The sequence below is a fragment of the Neodiprion fabricii genome, chromosome 5 (genome assembly GCF_021155785.1).
Source record: "Neodiprion fabricii isolate iyNeoFabr1 chromosome 5, iyNeoFabr1.1, whole genome shotgun sequence".
Lineage (NCBI taxonomy): Eukaryota > Metazoa > Arthropoda > Insecta > Hymenoptera > Diprionidae > Neodiprion > Neodiprion fabricii.
The window spans coordinates 7206013-7223374 of record NC_060243.1 but is presented as its reverse complement, the minus strand read 5'-3'; the positions used below and the strand labels follow the sequence as shown (position 1 = coordinate 7223374).

At 45.0% G+C, this 17362-nt stretch overlaps 1 protein-coding gene and 1 long non-coding RNA gene across 2 annotated transcripts in view; one reads left to right on the top strand and one right to left on the bottom strand.

The window, feature by feature from the left end:
* The window catches only part of LOC124183196 (protein cortex-like), a 235715-nt gene that overhangs the window by 115367 nt on the left and 102986 nt on the right, over positions 1 to 17362 (bottom strand). The window contains exons 3-9 of the mRNA XM_046571360.1: positions 4468 to 4689; positions 2333 to 2606; positions 2098 to 2250; positions 1816 to 1975; positions 1434 to 1644; positions 663 to 993; positions 12 to 147 (exon numbers count right to left, since the gene is read on the bottom strand). Coding sequence (XP_046427316.1) covers positions 12 to 147; positions 663 to 993; positions 1434 to 1644; positions 1816 to 1975; positions 2098 to 2250; positions 2333 to 2606; positions 4468 to 4689 — 1487 coding nt within the window. The remainder of the gene's footprint in view (positions 1 to 11; positions 148 to 662; positions 994 to 1433; positions 1645 to 1815; positions 1976 to 2097; positions 2251 to 2332; positions 2607 to 4467; positions 4690 to 17362) is intronic.
* Positions 13824 to 17362, top strand: part of LOC124183203 — an 80486-nt gene continuing 76947 nt past the window's right edge. The window contains exon 1 of the long non-coding RNA XR_006870942.1: positions 13824 to 14010. This is a non-coding gene — a long non-coding RNA (uncharacterized LOC124183203). The remainder of the gene's footprint in view (positions 14011 to 17362) is intronic.

Here is a 17362-nt window from a genome sequence, read left to right as displayed (position 1 = left end):
ACGATTCTTACTATCGCATTGAATGGGCAGACAGTAATTCGGAATTTAGAACTCTGGAGCGCGGTAAGCGTTTCCTTTCCTCGAGCCGTCTCTTCTCCTTGTTGTCCAGGAAGCCGTGTATAAAGACCGAATCTCGAGCTTGACATGCTGCAAAATGAATTCATATTGAAAGAAAGTTCTCATGCAAACATACGCATCTATACGTCAATCTGTCTCTCAAGGGTCGTTTCAACGCGGGCTAACCCCAAAGTTCCGATACTTCTGATTTTTTTGTGCGAAAGTGTTCCCTGAATTATAAATATTGAGAAAATTTTTACATCTTTTTCAAATCGGTTAGCGAATTATTTCAATTTTTGCGCCAAATTTTGAAAATAAAAGGCATCTTGAAATAAATTCTGTTGCCCTAGGTTAATTTTTTAGCCAAAAACTTACAAGCTCTCCACCAGGGAAAGAATTTTTTTCAAAAAGCGAATTCAATTTTCAAAATTTAGCGCGCGAATTAGAATAAATCGTTATCCGATTTAAAAAAAAAGACGAAAAAACTTCTCTACACTTGGACATCAGGGAAGACTTTTGCGCAAAAAAAAAAAAAATCGAAAGTGTCAGAACTTTTGGGTTAGCCCGCGTTCGGAATATCAATCCCTCTGTACGTTACTACTGACCAATTTGCGTTCCGTCGGGGTTCCAGGCTGCGTAAGGAATTCGAGTCTTCTTAAGCGACGGAATTATCGCGTCGGTGACGTTGTCGAAACTGGCGTAAACCGGCATGGCTGCGTAGTAATTATCGGGATCGGCATGATCGCGGACGAACCAATTGACGGCCATTTCCCCGGTGACTTTGTTCCACAAAACGGTGTCGACGCAACCGTCGAATTTTATCGCCCGGTAGCCGAGGGACATCTGACGCTGTATATTCCATATCGACAAACTGCCGTCGCCTTGTCCACCCCCGATGCAGAGGATGCTGCTTTCCCATGGATGCCACGCCATTGCCTGACAATCAGTCGAGAAATGCGTCGCGGTATTGTTTGTTCACTAATTTTAAAACAACGAGTGGCCGAGGTTTTTTTAGCGTTTCTTAAGGGGTACAAACCGCCCCTAAAATTTATCCTCCCTCCCCCCAAGAAATAAGGGATGCAACCCCTGACAATAAAATGTACTAAACAATCTCCGATTGGTTTTCTTAAAAAGACATTCACGTCGATACCGACAAATCCTAAGATGATCTATTATCGGGGGTAAGATCTGGGGGAAATTTTTACCCCTTATTGTAATTCGGCTGAATCGGCTCTTGGAACAGAATATGTGTCTGATGTTCTCTAATGTACCAGATCACGTTGCGGAACGAAAGAAATCGGTAAAGAACACCTCGAGTAATTTTTTCGTAAGTCTACTTAACCGATTCTCAATCTAATTATGTAATTTCCAATTACTCTGACTGGAGAGAGGTAACCGATTTCCATGAAAGGCGTCAAGTCGGGCCAAGTGAATATTCGCACCGCTGCTTCCCTTCCGCCGCACGCGACATAGCGATCCTTGGGAGAAAAGGACACTGTCACAATGTCCGAAACGGAGGCCTCAACGATATTTTTCTTTACGCCAGCGGGGACATTTATCACCTCGAGGTAACCGCCGCTGCAACCACTGGGAAAATAATTTCGAACATTCTGAATCTGCAGCTACCGCAGCTACCGCATCCATTATTCCAAAGTAAAAAAAAAAAATAATGTATTATTCCGTTCTGACATTGCTGATCAGCGATCATTAATATGTGAACAGACAAACATACTTGGATAATAATCGTACGCTACTCACATGACTAAATAACGGTCGTCGTTTGACCAGGCGTAGCACTGTGGCTGACATGAGAAAGAGTGATTAGTGGCAGCGCATTTGAACTCGCAGCAAAATTTGTTGGAACCTATTCTGTAGACACTGGTCAACGATGATGATCTCCCTATCGCTATTTTCCTGCCTACGGACACGAGGACGTGAGTAGTTACACGAATGAACTCGATAAAGTATACGCGATTGTCGATACTCGACCAGCTTGATGTAATCTCGGTCTCAAAAGCACCCGCTCGTCACGATCGTTACCTGAATTACTGAACTTCACCGCAGTGCAGGTGTCGTGAAATAGGAACTTCGAGTCATCGGCGTTGAGTTCGAAGTTTCCACTCATGACGTAGACACCGTGATCCACAGCAGCAGCCAACATGTTCATGGAGCTCCAGTCGAGGAGACTTTTGCCTGCGTTTATGATCGAAATAACAAAATGAGAAGGCGGAATCCTGATGTACGGATAACCGGACAGAGTTATCGAGGTGCTCACGTAGGCTCGGCCGGAAATGCGGAATGTCCAACATCGTGTAAGGCTTCCCGATCACCGGGCATCTCCGGGGCCTGACGGGCCACTTGTACTCGTCCAGAGAGTCGTTCGTCTCGTCAAAGTTCCTTGGCCTGCCAGCTAGAGTGCCGGGAACGGTCCGTGGTGCCGAAGTCCTTTGCGAGAGTTGCAACAGCCTTTGGCGTCCAGCGCCTGGAATTATAGTCTCCAGGGCACGAGCCATTGACCGTTTTTGCCACGCCAAACCCATGCAATTTAGCTGGAAACGATTCCCGGGCGATACTTAACCGCTTGGCAGTACTGTCAATTATATTATGAACGGAACGTTTATAAACGCTCATTAACTCTCTCTCTCTCTCTTTCTCTCTCTCGCTCAAGTTCAGCATAAGAATAGAGATTCCCAAGGCTCCAATTACCTCGGGCGTACGTGCCGCAGCTTCTCCGTTGTGCATATATAAACCCGCTCGTATAGTATGTCTACTTACCCGTAGCCTAATTGATAACCCTCAAAGCTAAGCGGGGTATCAAACATATCGCGTTAATTCAATCCGAAAGCATCTATTACGGGCGCAGGCTAATTAAACTGGTCACGCTACTTGATCGAATATGGATCAGGAGCTTGAGGCGGGGCGTAGAGCTTCGAAAAAATGATGCCCGTAACCCGGGACAAACAATTGTGACGAGTCATGTAACGAATGTAAATATTTAAGTACTCGCGAATGCGAATATACATCTTTAAATCTGGCTCCATTTCGCTGTGGCTAAAAGTTGACAATTGATTGACTGACAGGTAGGTACACCGTTCACGCATTATTACAAACAGCCAAGCTGATCCGAATTAAGCCCGGTGTTTGTTCGATTATTTAACGACAAATTGATAACAGAAATGAATTAATTTTTAGGTTAGAGCGTGATTAAAACGGGATGACAAACTTTTATAATAAAATTTCGTTATCAAACTAATGTTTTTTGTCTTGTTTCATATTATTTTCGCAATTCTCATAAACAAAACACGAAGTATTTGTGACAGTGGCGTTTGCAAAAAGTTCGCACGATTTTTGTGAACGCGGATGCGAATGCGAACGCGAATGTTCGTTACGTCACTAATTGTGACAATATCGTCACCGGTTCCTAGGCTGAAAGCAAGTTTCGTGCATTATGTATGAATTGAATTAGCAGTGTACTTTGAGATCGTCGACTCAACTGATCTGGGTTCAAAAAAACCGCAGGCGTTTTCGTCGTGCGTCGGTGCGGATAAATAACCGCGCGTCCGTATCGCGATACTAAAATAAGACGTGAAAAAGAAATAAGTTAAAGAATCACAAAATTACATCGGGCTGCACGTTGACGACCGTCGTAAAATCGATGCTAATTCGAATGCGCTAATTGACGGTGGGATTGGTATAAAACGAATAATTGGACCGTATAATATATGAAAAATGATCGTATGCAAATTTCGTACGCGTATGAATTCCCAATCCGATCGTCATCGTATATTGCCTCTTTTACCGTCTCGACATTCATCGACATATTGTAAAACTGCTGTTTAGTGTAGTGTGGTGGAGTGTGGTAGCCTGCACATGCATAGCACACGTGTCAACCTTGTCTAAATAGTCGCGTCGCGTCGTGTTAGCCTCGAGGAAGAGGGAAAAAGGATCCTGGCAAAAGAGAAAGATTGAGAGATTGAGAGCGAGAGAGAGAGAGATAGAGAGAGAGATAGAGAGAGATGACTCGATAGGTAATTACAGTTGTCGGTAAAAAATGAATGTGTAAAATAAATAATAAATGCTACTACATCGAGACATGCAGCGTTGAACGAGGGACCGATAAGCTCGTGGGCGTCGGGTTAACGAGGCACTTGAGATCCGTCTAGCATTCGGTAATTAAAAACCGAAGCCGATCAGCATAGGCCGAAAGGCTTACGAGTCTAAAAACTGTAAATCGAGTTATTTAGTGAAAATACTGTAAATCGCGCGTTCGAAAGTAGGCTGAAAATGACGTTAAACTCGTTCGATAGTCAGCGTCCGATCGTTTCGCGGTATTATTACGACGTTGTAAAGAAGTCGAAGAACGTAAAAACGCGACGTAAGTTCGGAATAATTATTGATAATTGATCTCACGTCGTTAGGCAAGTCGAGGATACGTCCTGACGTTTTCTTCGGAAGTTCGTAGACGAGAGCGTGATGCGCAACTTCCAGGTTGTGACCCCGTCTTCGAGGTATAAATCGATCGACGTAGAACCGCGTCGGCGGAACCGTTCGCCCGTCGTATTTATGCCGGTGAGCAAAGCTTCTCACGGGGTTAGGTTTATCCTCACGAGATGCGTAGACCGGCGTGGATTCCTGAAAAAATAGAGAAGGCGTTTCAGCGAAAGGATCGCAGCGAGCAGGGAGAATCGCGGGAAAGGACTTCGTCCCGTTCTCCAGGGTGAGACCGTCACGGTCACCCCCTTGGCACAATCGGGTCTCAAACCTGGTCCTATCCATCACGAGCGTCCGCGACCTGGACGGCCAGGTGTTCGCTGGGGGTTGCCGAAAAAAGAGCGACGCCTCACCGGGTCAGCGTTACGCTGTGCCGGTAGGTATACCCATAACGCCGCTCTCTTCTAGGCGTGCATAACGACGCATACGAATTACCGGAGATCACGGGGCCCCCAGCTGAGGAAACCCTAAAGCCTGCGGAGTGAATCCGCAGGATACGGCGAAGGGCGGACCGAGGATCCCGATAAAATGTTGGATTTTACCTATGGCCAAGCGACGGTTGGGCCCCAAACCACCGCAAATTGGCATCGCGACCGTTGCGCGAATTCTGTGTACACTGAGAGGAATTTTTATTTCCGGATACCGCTTGGTCCTTACCTATTTTCATTTTTTACTACAATCGGAAAATATAGTTCTAGGTAGAAAATGAAAATTAGCTTTATAGCCGTTACCGGAAAGTCTAGTATCCGTTACTATTCTTTCTCGTTACGATCATTTAAAATAAAATTTAACGCTCGTGCAACGATAAATTGACGTTGAAGCCTTGTTCAACTAACAAATTAAAGTAAGCCGAACAAACTAATTCTGCGTTGCAATTACCAATTAAGGATCAACAATAGCGCAAAATGGTTACGCGTACTTCGTTTTTCGCAATTCCAACGAAATTCAAACAATTTCTTTAACGATACCTGTTTTACTGAAGTTTTCTAGTTAATATAACAGATGAAATTTTTCGCGGTGTAGGCACGAGTGTTCCGCTACTTGCATCCACGCTTTCGCGCCAGCAGCAAACGGCGGGATAAGCCTGCGAGCGGAAAGAGACGATCGGCTTTCTTGCGTGATGTGACATGAAAGCGAGCTTGAGAAAAACGCGCGATTTTTCGACGCGCAGCCACGCCGAAACGGAACAACAAATATCCGGCGATCCTGTCTGGTCGGTATATGACGGACCCCCAAAGGACTCCTGCGGGAATACTGACGAGGGGCGAGGGGCAGAGGGAATGACATGTCAGCGAGAGCGTAAATTAATGCGCAGTGTTTCTCGCTAAAAATAGGGGGACGTCCATTGGGGGTCCGAAACCAGTTTCCAATGTGCCGGATCGCCATACGGCTTGCATTCTTCTATATTGCAGCGTTCTCTCTTTGTCTCTCTCTCTTTCCATAACCTCAATAGGTAGAAGCGTTTTACTCCATGTCACACAAGAACACAGCTCTTGCAAGAAATTCATCCACATTCTCTCACATTCATCCCTGTTTAGGGGATGAAATTTTTCACAAGTGAAAAGAAATCACTGTGAAATTAATGAGGGTATAATTTGATGTCGATCCAACGGTAACCGATGTCAATTTACCATTATCCGATATCGTCGAACTTGGAATTGGTCGCAAAAAATTATCTCACCGTAGCCTACGGACAATTTTGGGCAGTTTCAACATCGCCATTTTTTCAGTGTGTGTCGTAACTTCAAGGATCGCTTGGTACCTTCGACACCTTCCAACGGTTCTGATTTTGGACAAGATCTACCGCTTTTTTTGTCACCTGCTTTCTCTTCCCGATTTGACTCGAAGATCCTGCAATTTCGGTTTTAAACGTATCAGCTACGTCTAGATGGCAGAAATATGGTATAGAGTGATAAATAATTTCGGAAGTACGTAAGACTCGGACAGATAGGCGGGTATGTATAACCTACAGCCTCCATGGTAGCGCGTGGAACCAGTTTAATAAGGGGGCAGTGTCCAGGGGTCACCGAACATTGTAAATCCTATGGTGTTTAACCCCGTCACACCACCATAGTGTGTTAGGTACTAAAGACAGGAGGCTCCCGTCGATCCAGCCTGCACATCCTTATTCCTGCAGAATTTAACAACCGCTGGTCACGTTCCGCGTCACCTTTCCGTCACGTGACATTCCCCACAATTCTTTCATCTTATTCTCGCCGTCTTTCCTATTTCAATCACTTTCTTGAGTAATTGTCGCACAGCCTTTCCTGCAAGGACAGCGCTGATCAAACGCGACATATTTTGTTCGTTTGTGATATTAGAACATCGATGCCGGTGTACACTTTAAAGACGTGAAAAGAACCGCGAGGCTCAAAAACGAGTCTGGTCCACGTTTCACCCTAATCCTTGGACGCAGTTTCCGCGTCCCCCATAATCCCATCTTACTTTAATAATCTTTAAATGCTCGAACTGCGGGGGTCCAGAAGCCCGAACGTGTTTGGTGAAATTTCAATGTGACGTGCTGTATTTCTGGGTATGATCACTGCAGGACCACGCATCGTTTACTTTGCAGATCTGTTCGACGGTTCCTTTTCCTTACCTAAAACAAGTTGCGAAAAATGATAGGAGAATAGACAAGCATAGAGTCCGTGATTCTCATTGGATCAAAAACGCGCTCAGCTGCCACGGAGACTAGACGGCAAAGCTCTCGGTCTTAGCTTTATGCAAATTAAATTGCGGTGGTCTTCGACGAGCTTGCAGTAAGAAACCGGCGCGCGTCGCACCTTGGCGGTCGTCGTTCACCCCATAAATTAAAGACACCCTCTTTTTGCCCCGTATATCATATCGGACCTCGTGTCCAGCCACGACAAGTGACGTCACCGAATGATCTCGACCCGAGGTTAAGATCCCGTCGATCTCTGACCGTTTGCTACAAGTTAGAAAATGGAATTCCAATATTTTTTCAGGATATCAAACCCTGACGACCGCGCTGGCTTTTTTTTCACTTTTCGTCAGATTTACTGCCATGTCACAAGAGATTGACGAGCTTATGTTAATACGCAAGTAGGCAAGAAAATCATTCCCGTCCCGCTGATGACACAAAATTTATGGACTCGGCTGGTACTACAGTTGTTACCGTTAACGCAAATTGAAGTGGCTGTTTTTACTTCTACCCCGGGCTAATTTCTGTCTCGGTTACGCTGCCGTTTTTTTCATTACTCTCGGACGAACGAGAAGAGATTATCAAACTCCTCGAGGTCACGCTCCTCGGTATATAGATATAAATTAGCCAAGCTGCAGGAAGAACGTATTTGCATAAAGCTAAGATTTATATAAGAAGAGAGATGGAGAAAAAAAAAAGGGAAGGTTAAATGTAACGTGAGGTGGAGTTAGGAGGGAGGAGAGACTATATCAACAGCTGCAAGCGGCGAGAGAGCGATATATCGGTTATACTGTGAGACATCAAGGATGATTTTCCCATAGGTGGTGGTAACGAAAATATAGGAGACCCCCAACAAAGATGAGGTCAAGACTGTCTATGTTTTGTCCCGGATCGTAATAATCTCCTTAAACCGACGGGGCCAACTGGTTTGGACATTTCTTTCCAGGTAGGGGGATAAATTCTTACGACGTAAGGTGGTGAAGGGGTAACCGTCTATAATTATTCGATACAGGGTGTCCACTGAACAGGAATTACAAGACTAGTTCCCCGTCCGTTTTAATCTTGCACGTATACCTAATACCTTCTTTCCTTCAAATCGTACCAGACCGGGGCATAAACGGCGCTTATTGCATTCAACCGTTCATCGCGCGTCGTCCGACGATGAAAAAAAAAAAAAAAGAACCACCAACAAGAAATTACACGAAAAGTTAATTCACTTGACTCGTGTATATTTTATCAGTTTTACCAACATTCTTTTTCTTCCTTCTTTCCCTCGCCTCGGTAATTAATTACCCAATCAATGCTCCGCTCGGACACGTTCCATAAAAGGTGTCAGCAGTCCCGTTTTTTCTTCAAGCTCTTCTTCTTCATCTTCTTCTTTTTCTTCATCTTCCTACCGCTTCTTTTCGATAGTAAAAAATGTATTCGCATGGATTTCCGACAGCAACAGTCTCCAATACCTACTCGCGATCATATGCGAACGGGAAGTTTTTTGGTAAATACGACCGATTCTCGAAGGCGCCAATCACCGACATCTCGCCCACCGTAAAGTCGCCCCGTGAAAATACTGTCCCGAAGTACGGTCTCGTTCAAGCGCTCGGTCCGCGGACATCATTTGTTCATTCTAACCGGTGGCATCTTCCCACGGTGCTACCGGCCACTGGACCGGTCAGCAGATGACATCACACTGCACGCACACAGATTTCCCCCCCCGGCAACTCCGGCACTCTTCGACAAACCAACACACCCGGAGACGCGGTACTCGGTCCATTAAGACACAGCATCACCTGCAGTCCAGTAGGTCAGGCTCGCAGGGGTCGCAGGAAGGGTTGGGCGATCTACACAGGGGGTAAAGCGTCTTCCTTCTCTTCTCTTCCAAGCCCAGTCAGACAATTTTTCTAGAATTCGACGGAAGTAAGTTTCGATGGAGGTTCGGTGAGTGTGGTTACAGTTGTGGTACCTCCTTAGCGCTGATTGCAATCCGTTTCGGGGACGGAAAATCGAATATTCCCGTTAAAGACATGACGAGTAATATTTTATCTACTGGAAGCGATCTGAATCGTCGAGACGCCCGTAGCGCAATATCGCATCCTCCGAAGTCCAACGCTTGCAGCGATGTTCCTAGACCCGCGTGCTTTTTGATCTTTTTGCGTTACAGAGTAACGGACTCCTCGAAACTCGAACTCGATTTAATAATAATAATAATAATCTTACGCGTAAGGGGGGAGGGAACGAGCTGAGAAGTATTCGAAACTGGCATGTATCGAGGTAGGCACGCAGGCAGCAAGGCAAGGTAGGTTGGTACAGTGTAAGCGAGGGCGGGCGTAACTGCTTGTAATTAATATCATCGGGCCCAAGAAGTTATAGATGGAAACGAGTAATTAGCATAATTCCGTGTCGATACAAAATCGATAACGGGCGCACAAGTCCGTCGGTTTTTCTCTTTTTTTTTTTTTCACACACAGGCTCGCCTCGCGTGTGCGGTGAAATTTCTCATGCGGCACTGCGCTGACATTTTCAAATATCGGAACAAGCAATCAGCAGTAAAACGAAACCGTCGGGAACCGTCACGAGCATAAGGACGAGGGTTGAATTTCCGCTTTCGTTCCTTGCGAAACATCGTACAAATTAAAAACATCGATCTTCCCGTGTAAACTCCACCGACTCCGAGGTATCATCGGGCCCCCTTTGACATTGAGATGAGTTCCTCGTGTGCAATCGAACTTGTTATGCTCTCTTGCGTCTGACGGCGTATTTTTGTTACGCGTTGGTTCACCGCGGCGTATCTCGAGTTATAGGGATCAATCCGTTGCCCAACTTGTCCACTGTTAGAATCCGAGTCGTGAGATTTTAGCAAGGACACGGCCCGAGTAGAAATTTAGACCGTACCGCAAGCCTACAGGTACCAAACAGTGCGTTATCTAGTACTTTTTGGTCCTCACGATCTATTCAGAACCTTGAAAGAGCTATGTTTTTCACAATTGGGCCCTTGTGGACCTTAACGTCCTATTATAACCTATTCCGGTACTCTATGTGATACTCCTCTGATATGAGAGCCTGTTTAATGTCTTGAGGTCCTCAAAACGTATTGCGGTAGTGTCCGGATTGGTGATTATATTATTCTATTTACTCGGAATGATTAGATCCGATAAGGCGTCAAGGTTGCGAAGGTATAATAATTCAAATAGTTGCCTGTTACCAAAATAATAAAGAATACCCCAAACCTAAGATTTTCAACCACCCGAAAAAGTAAACAGCACAATTGATAATTATCAGAGTATGAAAAATGAATTTGAATAAAATTAGTTGTTGTCGTAGTAATGAATATTTTTTTAAGTAGGTATTCAATTTTCGGAAGTATTGATCTAAATATTCAACGGCTGAAATTGTACGTTCAATGGTAAAGGACCTGTAGAGGTTTCAAAGATGTCCTATTTTGAACCTAAACGTGGAAGAAACGGAAATATCGGGCAAGTTTAGATGTAAAAAAGCTTCTCTTTTCAATTTAAAATTAGTCCTCCACAGGTCCAACTACGTCCTACCAAACGCAGGACTTGCACGCGTACAAGAGGTTCTAAATTTTCGGATACCCGCGGTTTTCCACTCGAGTATTCGAGGTGAGGATCCCGAAGACTGTGGGATTGGGTACTTCGGACTGCGATTAGTAGCGTGGCGTGATATCCGTTCAATGGTAACATTACGAACCATCTGCCACACGAATGCTCTGTCGTACACGATGTACCTCGATAATTAGTTTGTTTCCAAGAAGAGGGTCCAGCCACATCTGTCCGAGGCTGCCCGCTCGGGAGCTCGTATACCCAAAGTCAAGTTGCAGGGACTTATGAACGCCGGATCCATCGATCCTGATCTACGGGTAGGAAAATCCAGCGAAAACAAAGGAACAGGTTAGGGAGCACTATCGGGTTACATCCTTTCGTTCGATCTCGACGGTACGGATCACTGCCAATCGGAAAGGTTGAAATTGCACGGTGATTGACTGCCAATATTAAATTCCTGCGACGTTGTTGGTGGGTACTGAACGTATATATCTTCGAGCGAGATGATAAAAGGAGAAAAAATTAACTCGTCAAGATGAGAAGGATGAGGATGAGGAGGTGAAGGAGGCGAATGCCGCGGCCCACGACTCCAGGCTACCGAAGATGACTGAGAGATTTATATACTTGCCTCACCGGGAGGAGTCCACTACTCTGCGTTGAAAGCGATTAATAAATCGCCAAGGGCCCGCGTTGCTTCGCCGGGCGTGTGCCACAACCACTCTGAGAATACTGCTCGATTCCCGGAAGCCAAGCACGCCAGCGAGTGTCTCCGTACTGCAGGGCGATCTTACCGTTACGTAAGATTCGTTTCTTCGTTTCTCTTATTTTCATCACTTTTCACAAGTCTTTCTCCGAATCTTCAGACTGCCATCAGCCGACCATGAGATCAGCTAACTCGTTAAATTTCTCCATCGTGATATTTCGTGATACATTATCGTTATGGCACTGCGAAACGTTTGAATATCAATGGTTTATCCTTCACATTTTCATATCAGGCTTGTGAAAGTTTGCACACGAGTTGTAGAATCTATGCAAGAAAGTAATCTCCAAGTTTTCAACTTATCGCTCATTTTACGTTCCTATGCACAAGTGATTCAATCTAGACATCATGCTTCGTAAATTGGTACGTCGGTCTTTATGGAAATGGTGCAGGTAGCTGTCTCCAGTGTTTACCGAGCTGTTACAAAATCGATTATCTCTGCTCGTTTTCGAACATATACCAACAGCCTTAAACTGATCAATCGCCCATTCCGCTTCATTCCGCGAGTATGATGCTTGACTGATCGATCGGGTAAAGGACAGAGCCTGCAGCGTTTTCGTTGATCTTGAACAGTAGGTTCGACCCAACGAAAACGGTGGACGAGCATCGCTCTTGCCCCACGGATGTGCATGGGAGTCAGAGAGTAAAGAAGGTGGACTTGGAGTTTGACAAGCCTCGTAGACCTAGAGTCGCGAATGCCCCACCTCCTCCGCCTCCTTTTCCACGTCGAATACCTGCCTAGGCAAAGAGAGACGGGCAATCCCGGCTTGCGAAGAGAGCGTTAGATCGAACGTTAGAGCTGGGCCAGCGGGCTGATTGGCTCGCGGATTGCTCTCGCGCCAACCCAACGGGTTGGACCATCGGAGAGTTGAGCGAAGTTCGAGGGGGGGATCCGTTCCCCTCCTCTCCCTCTCTCTCTCTCTCTCTCTCTCTCTCTTTATCTCACTCAGAGTCCGCTCCCCTCTGGTTCCCCTTTCTCCATCGTACATACGCGTTTGTCCTGTGGCGTTGCAGAGCAATCGGCGAGTAAAGGTGGGCAGGATCGCCCTGCGGTATCCTCGGCAAGTTTCGTCTGCACAGGAGTAAAAATGGTAGGAGATGACGGACCGGGGATGCTGGGAGAGAAGCTTCCTCTACGAAGTCGGTCAGTGCGATGTCGTCAGAGGACTCGCGCCCTTCGCAAAGCGCGGTTCCTCGTCATCCCGGCACCTTTGACCTCGGTGGAAAAGCGCCTCGCGTTCGGGGTGCTCCGGTCTTGCGGTACTCGGATCGTCGTGGTCTCGGTGCGTCGATAGCCGAACGGCGCGGTTCTACGTCCGCGAGTCCGCAGCTGCTCGATCTACACGGGAGTGGATCGGAGAGGAAGAGGAACGGCGGTGTGGCCTGAACAGAGCGGCGTCCCCCGGATCGGGAAGGGAACTCGAGCAGACCTTCAGTCGCTCGCTGATGCTTCTTCGAGGAGGATCATCGCGCAAGGTGACCCCTCTCGCCGATCACGAGGAGGAGAGGAGCGAGGGGAGGAGGTGGACGACCGCGTGCATTCGCTCTTATAATCCCGGTCCTCCAGCACGCGGAAAGGATCGAGCCAGCGAGCCTCGTTATCGCGCCGTAAGCCTCAAGGAAAATCGGTTCGGCGTATCGGCGCGGATTCGCATTCGGAGCGTCGTCACTAAGCTCCGACAATTTCGATTCGTTGACGCAGTGTTGTTTGCGGTTCGTTAGAATTTACTTTTTTTCGTTTTTGGTTCGTTTTTTTTTTTTTTTTTTTTTTTTGTTTTCTTTCGTCAACAAATTCTCGGCAGAGGGACTCCAGCCTCGAATCATCGCATCGGATGTGACAATGTGACAATGTTATCGTGGCATGGTATTATCACTTTTAGTATGATCAGTGAATATCTAGATGCGGATAGATTCGCCTGAATATAATCCTACATAATAATAGAGAACTCTTGTACACGGACGGCTGCTTTTTTTGCGCAATTTTTCATCACGGGAAGAATTGTAAATTTTTAACTCGTCTTAGTTTTCGTCCGCGGAGATTGTTGTGAGGTTGTGTTTACGCGCATACTTTCAAAGATTCGTGATGCTTCGTCAACAACGATTCTGTACAATGACAACTTGATATAGTTACGAACTAACGTGCAGTGAACAATAATTCCAACCGAGCACGTTGCAAATTAATTGTTTAAAAGAAAACACAAAAAAAAAGGAAGAAAATCACGTCTAAAATAAACGTAGCGACATTTATACTCCGATGTATATATTTTTTTTTTTTGTTACGAGAAGAATATACATCTAGGTAAATAAAAATGTCCGCATGCCAATCGAAAGTAACAAAAGTGTGACTCGTTGCGTGGTGCAGGTGATATCAACATGACTCTCTCTATAATATAGTCGAGAAGTGACATCGACGCGCGAACAGGCGAGATCTTAAGCTTCGCGGCTACTTCATCGGGAACTTGACTAAAACTCCTGAAACTACGGTGAGTCCTGATATTTTTCCCCAAGTTTTCTTCCGCTTCGATTATAGAGGTGTTAGAAAAATTAAGCAGGCGGATTGTTTTTTTAAGCTGAATTTTACGCTGGTGCAGCTAACGCGTGATAGTTAAAGGCAAGTTTTGCAATCTCACGCTTCTTGGATTTTACGTATGCGAGAGATAAGCAAAAAAACGACATTTTGCAACATTTTGCAATCGACACGACGTGTATATATATATATAGGGTATAATATAGGAATACTCTCGAGCAGTGTTGTACAACATAACGCGGCGTGAACTTCGGAGCCGTTGAAATTTCGATATGTCTGTATAATACACACACATGCCGGCGTATAATAATATCGAGGCGGCAGTGGGTATCTAAATATGTCCACGTCGCGTTGGATGACACACTAACCTTAACGTATATGTCAAACGTTAAAAACTACAAGTCAGAGTCGACTTGTTCGTCAGAATATACATCTCGGGTGTGCCTATTCAGGGGAACTAATAGTTAATTAGCTGTCACTATATAAGCTAGTGGTGTATAATATAAAGCGAGTTTTGCAGCTACCGCTTATGCCACGACTCGATTTGATTTCCCCATAGCTCAATTACACACACATACACACACACACTCAAATTAATGCAAATGAAACGCTCATTAAAATTCTCGAGGTTTAGAAAATTGAAATCCATGAAGAAATTTGTGAAACGGCAAAAACTTGATACCGAAAAGAAAGAAAGAAAAGAAGAAAAATGAAAACAAAAACCGAAAGAAATGAAATCCCTAAAAAGAATAGAAGGGAAAAACAGGTCAGCTGTTCGGGCAAAGAGATCGTTCACCCTCTTACCATGACGCTGCGTTTGCCTCGCGCAACCTCCGTCTTACGGATTTCTACCCAAGAATTTCATGCTACCATTTTCTTTTTTTTTTTTTTTATCTTCACCAAGTGTGCAACACCGTGTATACATGTATAACTTCATCCAAGTACATCTATAAGTTCATATTATATACGGATGTGTAAGATACTGCAAAGAATAAGTTTTATTTCACCCATACGGGACAAATCTTTAAAATTCAAATACCACGCGAAACCAATGAGCATATCTGAACGGAAGAATATGAGGCTGGTTCTTCTCTGATACGATTAAAAAACAATTAAAAAAATAAAAATATATGTATATATATACATGACTTCCCGGCTCGGTAGCCTACGGCTATTCTAGTCGCGCTCTACGCGACTATATAGATCGATTGGTGATGGTAACGATTCACGGAAGAGCACCAACCAACCATACATACGTATACATCTATAAGAGTAAAAACGTTGTACGGTACGAGCGTAAGAAGGTTCGCTAGAATTACGAGTAATAGAGAAAAATGGAGAAAAAAAAAGTACGAAAAACGATTAAAAAAAAATTAAAGAGTACGGTCGAAACGGTATACGTATACATTTTACATATATGTATATATATATACATTTACAAATATATATATGTATATATTTGTTGCACATATACATAAAACAAAACTGTACAGTACCAAGCTCCAACGGCACTCCGTACTACCTCTACATGTATGCAGATAGTTGAGTAACATTTTTTTTTTTTTTTTCTTTCTCTTTCGATGTTTGAATATTTTTGAGAATGTATATGAAAAGAAGAACAAGGGTAGCAATTTTTGCTGCATCGAATTTTGATGGCCGTTCACGTCTGTTTTGGGATGAAAAAGATCAGGGTTAAAGATCCCTAGAATCGAGGAAAAAGAAACTAGAATCAGCTGGGCGAGAGACGGTGGTAGTGGTGCACGGATCGGTTGGGTTGGGTTGGGTTGGACTCGCTCGAGGAACGGAGAACAGAGGCCAGACTCTTGGCTCTTGTTGCTGGCGGCTGGCGGCGACGTCCAGGTCGTGACCTTGCCAGGGCCTCGGCTGCCCAACCGCTAACCAGTTCATTTACCTACCTCCTCGAGATCCTCGGCTGCCTCCCTGAACGGGCGGCTCCGAGCTTCGAGAACTTGGAGTACCTTGCCAGCAACAAGGTGCAAGACCAAAACCGCGCAAAGATTCCGCTGTGCAAGTGAGACTGTCGAGGAGCGTGGAAACTGCGATCGGAAGCCTGCCGGTGCACAAATCACGGGTGCATACGTCAGGGGGAACGTTAACAAAGTCCGACTTTTCTATCCCGAGCTTTTACTGCCTCGGATCCTTGCTCCGGGCAACGCGAACGCATTCATGCATCCCACCGCTGATCGGGGCATGTGAAATTCACGGTACGCGACTCGGCAACAATGTGTACACTGCACTGGGTCGTAAATCGGCGCTGCATGAGCTGAATACTCAGATTAGATCCGATAGTACCATTTTTCCCAAGTCTAACAAAACCGAGTTGTTGAACAATCTGGTATGCACGACGATCACGGACGAACGGTAATTCACTGCACGCGTCTCCTTAAAAACTCCCAAGGCTTTGTCGACTCTGAACATATATCCGAAATTTTCACAAATTTTTCTATTCGAGATCGGTAATTATTCCTACGAAAGAATAGCCATCGGAAAGGCTTGCGAAAGCTTGATTGCCTTCGATCGTCATTTGGCACATATTTTCTTCCTCGTCGGTTATCGCGGCAATTTCATTCTCTTGTAATAACGTTCCTTCTCTTTATGTACATACACGCTACACACGCGGTATCCTAGCTGGCGTAACTAAACATCAAAACTGCTACCTTGCCTAGGCGTTAGCTGGTTGCATAATGTGTTGTTGTGCATTAGCGGGATTATACGGTGATTCGGAGTACAGTGTAATACGAAATGTGATAGGTGCATTATGCCTGCGTGATACGAACGTTTCACAGTCGGCAGCAATAGCCGTGCAACCAGTCTTATGTACACTGAGAGAAATTTTTATTTCCGGTTACCGCTCAGTCCTCAACTATTTTCATTTTTTACCACAATAGAAAAATATGGTTCGAGGTAGAAAATGAAAATTAGTTTTATAGCTGTTACCGGAAAGTCTATTATCCGTTACTATTCTTTCTCATTACGATCGCTGTTGCTATATTTTCTCGCAACTGTTGGGAAAATTTAACGCTCGTGCAACGATAAATTGACGTGAAAGCCTCGTTTAACTAAAAAAGTAGAGTAAACCTCGCAAACTGATTTTGCGTTGCGATTACCAAAAAGGGATCGACGATAGCGGAAAATGGTTGCGTGCCTCGTTTTTCGTAATCCCAACAATATTCAAACAGTTTTTTTAACGATACATGTTTTACTCAATTTTTCTAGTCACTGTAACAAATGAAATTTTTCTCAGTGTACGACTGCAGGCTGAAAACGAACGTTACACGTGCACAGAC